The sequence below is a fragment of the Prinia subflava genome, chromosome 14, assembly GCF_021018805.1.
Source record: "Prinia subflava isolate CZ2003 ecotype Zambia chromosome 14, Cam_Psub_1.2, whole genome shotgun sequence".
Taxonomy (NCBI): Eukaryota; Metazoa; Chordata; class Aves; order Passeriformes; family Cisticolidae; genus Prinia; species Prinia subflava.
The window spans coordinates 3,625,068-3,628,932 of NC_086260.1; the positions used below are offsets into that span (position 1 = coordinate 3,625,068).

The following is a 3,865-nucleotide window of genomic DNA, read 5'->3' on the forward strand; positions in this document are numbered from 1 at the left end:
AGGTGCATTTTCAAAATGCTTTAGAAGCTTTAGAAATGATCATTAAGTCTCTCTTTGTTTTAAAGATATCCCATCCATTATTTCATATTTCTGAACCCAGTTTCAGGCAGCAATGGTACTGCAACTGTACCAAAAACCTCAAATTGCAACCTTCTCTTTATGCACTGCAGGAAATGCTGCATTTCTGGTGTCCAAATCCCAGCTGGGAGTGGAAAACAAGACTTAAACTAAACCAGGAGTCCCACCTCATTTCATTCCCTGCTTCAATCTGAAGCTGTCACCTTTGCCATCTTCTGCTCTGCCATCTCTCTTGTGCTCCTTTCAGAGTCACAGGAGAACATTTCTCAGTTGATGTCTACCAGTTTTGGACTACTCTCTCCAGAAATACTCAGCAGATGCAGATTTCTTCACGCAAACTGAGGTTGTAGCCCTGCCATTTTGTGTGAGACTTGCTCCAGCACGTGTTTTTTAATGTTATATGATCCATCAGAAAGGGAAGCACATCAGGGACAGCTTCCTCTGAGATAGCTAAGAAGTTGTGCCAGGATCCTGCCATCAGGTTCCTGGTTAAAATACTTTCAGAGACGTTCTTGCAGAACAACAGAGCAGGCTAAAATGCCATGCTTAATAAATGTAAGCTTCCCATTAAGAATACAGTTTATAAATGAGTATGGTACTGACCAAGCCACAGCGTTAAGAAACTGCTTTGCCAACTAAAATTAGCCATCCACAATTACACACTCTTTCCTGTCATTAACAGAGGAGCAATTAGCTACAACAGAAATTTGGTTTCAGCAGACACAAAGAACTGTGCTATTTAAACCTGTTGCCCATCATGAATTTAAGTCTTCTTAAAAATAGCTTTAGTCACTTTTATTGGTATAAACACCTAAATTGAGATCTAACAGCAAATAAGGATTGTGCTTGTCCATAATAACCTTAGCTGTGAAATCTACTCAGACACAAGACATACAACCTTCCACATACACAAGTTATTTGTCAGCAAAGCAGAATGCTGCCATTCTGAAACAATTACATACAGTAAAGTTTTTCAATATTTTATTAAAGAAAACAGTCAAAATGTACAAGTATTACCCAGGTTTGTAGATAACTTCCTATAAAGGCAGTAAAATATGAATTTCAATCTAGGTTTTAAAAACTGCTATAGTTGCTTATTTTTAAAGTTGGTATTTTAAAATCACATTTCACAAATAGTTCTGAAATATTACCAAATGAATAGTGCAACAAGAAAAATTGAAATTAGTTCTACACTGTTTGCATGTCAAGCAAAAGTTATAACTAACGGCTTCAAATACTCAAACCATTTGAGAATGAATGAACCCAACAGCTCCCACCAAAACTGACTTTTGACCACATTAGGAACGTCCTCTTCATGTTCTTCACTTAAAATCAAATAATAATAAAACAACACCTCTTGAGGTCATCAAAAATAACTTTAGTATAAAATTGTCTTGGCCCTTATCAAATATTACATGAGTAAAATTGTTAAGCCTTTATCAAAACAGACAGGAATAGGGAAACAAAAAAAATGTCATGGCCTTAATCCGTATCGGTTGGATTTATGTTTAGAAACGTTAGAAGCAAGACCAGAAACTCGGAGCCCTGTTTTGTTTTTAAAAACCACACAATCACAAAGAAAAAAACCAGCTTCTTACTGCCTAAGGTTTAGGGGTGTTCTGCTCAAGTACCTGTTCCCATAGACAGCAACTTGTTATGTTCTGAAGAGAGCATACGCAAAATATAGAAAAATAAATAAAATAGCTTCTTACAGCCTAAGGTTTGGGTGCTGGGTGGTGGTTTAGTATGTCCCCCACAGGTCACACTCTCTTGAGCTCATATGCAGAAACATGGAAATTTATATCCATCTTTCTTTTATAGAAAAAGCCCCCCTACATCCCAAAGCTCTTGAGATCGCAAAGGATGGTGCCCTGGGTGCTCTGGATGCTTTGGCAGCACGGGAAGTGGGCTCGGAGACAGACCCTGAGCTCCTTGTTGAAGATGAAGCACAGGATGGGGTTGACCCCTGCCTGGGCAAACGTCATCCAGACGGAGGTGGTCAGGTACACCTGGGGGATGGAGCTGGCCTTAATGAAGACCCGCAGGTAGCAGGCCACAATGTAGGGGGACCAGAGCAGCAGGAAGAGCAAGGTGATCATGTAGAACATCTTGCAGAGCCTTTTCTCCATCTTAAACTCCTCCAGCACCAGCAGCCTCTTGATCTGGCTGTGAGTGGCCTGCCTTATGCCCACGAGGGTGGGCGGCGTGGGCCCCCTGCCAAAGCCAGCCGTCCAGTTGGCAGCTGCTTGGCCGGTGGCTCCCGGCCCGTGGAAGGTCCAGTTCTGGCTGATGGCCGGTACCAGCTGGGCCGGCTTCATCTTGCGGTGGCCGTGGATGAAGAAGAGCAGCTTGATGTAGACCAGGTGGGTGGCGGCGATGACGGCCGCCAGCATGAGCATGAAGCCCAGCGTGTCGTTGGCCTTGACGTAGCGGTGCTCGAAGATGCACTGTTCCTCCTCCCGGATGAACTTGTAGGTGCCCACGTCAAAGACGGGGGGAAAGGCCATGGCCATGGAGAGGGTCCACACCATGCACACCACAGCCAGGCAGGTCCAGCCCGTCATGCGCTTGGCGTAGAAGCGGTGGTGGGCGATGGCCATGTAGCGTGTGACCCCCACGCAGAAGAGCAGGAAGGCGGCGTGGAAGCAGAAGAGCACGGCCAGGAAGGCCAGCACCTTGCAGCTGAGGGGCCCGTGGGGCCAGGCGGCCCCGCTGCGCACCGACAGCATGACGAAGGGGAAGCAGGCGAGCGAGCGGAGCCCGTCGGCCAGGCAGAGGTCCAGCAGCAGGTAGTAGGGCGCGCGGTGCAGGTGCCGGTCCTTGAGGATGAGCCAGGCGAAGAGCACGTTGCCGGCCAGGCTGACGCAGAGGATCAGCCCCAGCGTGGCGAGCTTCAGCCCGGAGGCGCTCAGCAGGCCGCCGGCGCTGGGCAGGTGCGGGCTGCTGCTGCTCCCCAGCTCGCTGCTGTTCGCCATCGGGTCCTTCCTCCTCCTCCTCCTCCTCCTCTCCTCCTCCTCCGCGCGGGCAGGGCCGGGGGCTCAGCGCCGCGGCAGCGCGCCGGGGCCGAGGGCCGCGCCGCCCGGCGCCCCCATGCCCGCAGCCGCCGCCGCGCTGCCGCCGCCGCCCCGGCCGCCCCGGCGAGGCGGGGCGCTGCCGCCGCGCTCCCCGCGGGCCATGCGGCTCCCGCGGCCGCGCTAGCTCCGCGCCCGCCGCCGCCGCCGCCCCGGGGGCATCGGGGATGCGCTGGGGGGGATGGGGGGCGCGGAGCGCAGCGGAGCCTCCCCTTACCGCCGGCAGCAGCTCCTCCGCGCCGGGCGAGGGGCCGGACGAGCCTGCGCACAGCGGCGGCGCCGGCTCTGCCCAGCTCCCGCCGAGGACAATGGGGTAAATCCCCCTCCCTCTCTCCCTCTCTTTTTTCCCTTCCCTCCTCCTCCTGCTGCTGCTGCTGCTCCTCCGTCCCTCCGCCCCCGCCTCCGCCCTCCGCGCAGCCCGGCCCCTGCGGAGCGCGGGGCTGAGCCGGGCGCGCAGCGGCGCGGAGCGGCGCGGAGGTCCCGCTGCCGCAGCGGGGATGGCAGCGGCGCTGGGCTGGGCGGAGCGGAGCCGCCCGCAGCCGGACCCCCGGCCCCCGCCCTTCTCCCGCCGGGGCCGAGGGCCGCGATGGGGCTCGGGGGTCGCCGCGGGGTGCGGTGGGGTGCGGTGGGGTGCGGTGGGGTGTCCGGCCCCAGCGGCCGTGGCGGGGCTCCCCTGCATCCCCTTCCGGAGGAGCAGGGGAGCGTGATGCCGTTCC

At 54.3% G+C, this 3,865-nt stretch overlaps 1 protein-coding gene across 1 annotated transcript; it reads right to left on the bottom strand.

Annotated features, from left to right (window-relative positions):
• Window positions 1-873: 873 nt before the first annotated feature.
• On the bottom strand, window positions 874-3,538 carry GPR27 (G protein-coupled receptor 27). The gene has a single exon (XM_063411413.1). The coding sequence runs from the start codon at window positions 3,051-3,053 to the stop codon at window positions 1,911-1,913; it is 1,143 nt and encodes a 380-aa protein (XP_063267483.1). The 5' UTR covers window positions 3,054-3,538; the 3' UTR covers window positions 874-1,910.
• Window positions 3,539-3,865: the final 327 nt, after the last annotated feature.

What these genes read in the sequence shown, in the direction of transcription:
- GPR27 (XM_063411413.1), bottom strand. Translation starts at nt 3,053, where the DNA reads ATGGCGAACAGCAGCGAGCTGGGGAGCAGCAGCAGCCCGCACCTGCCC.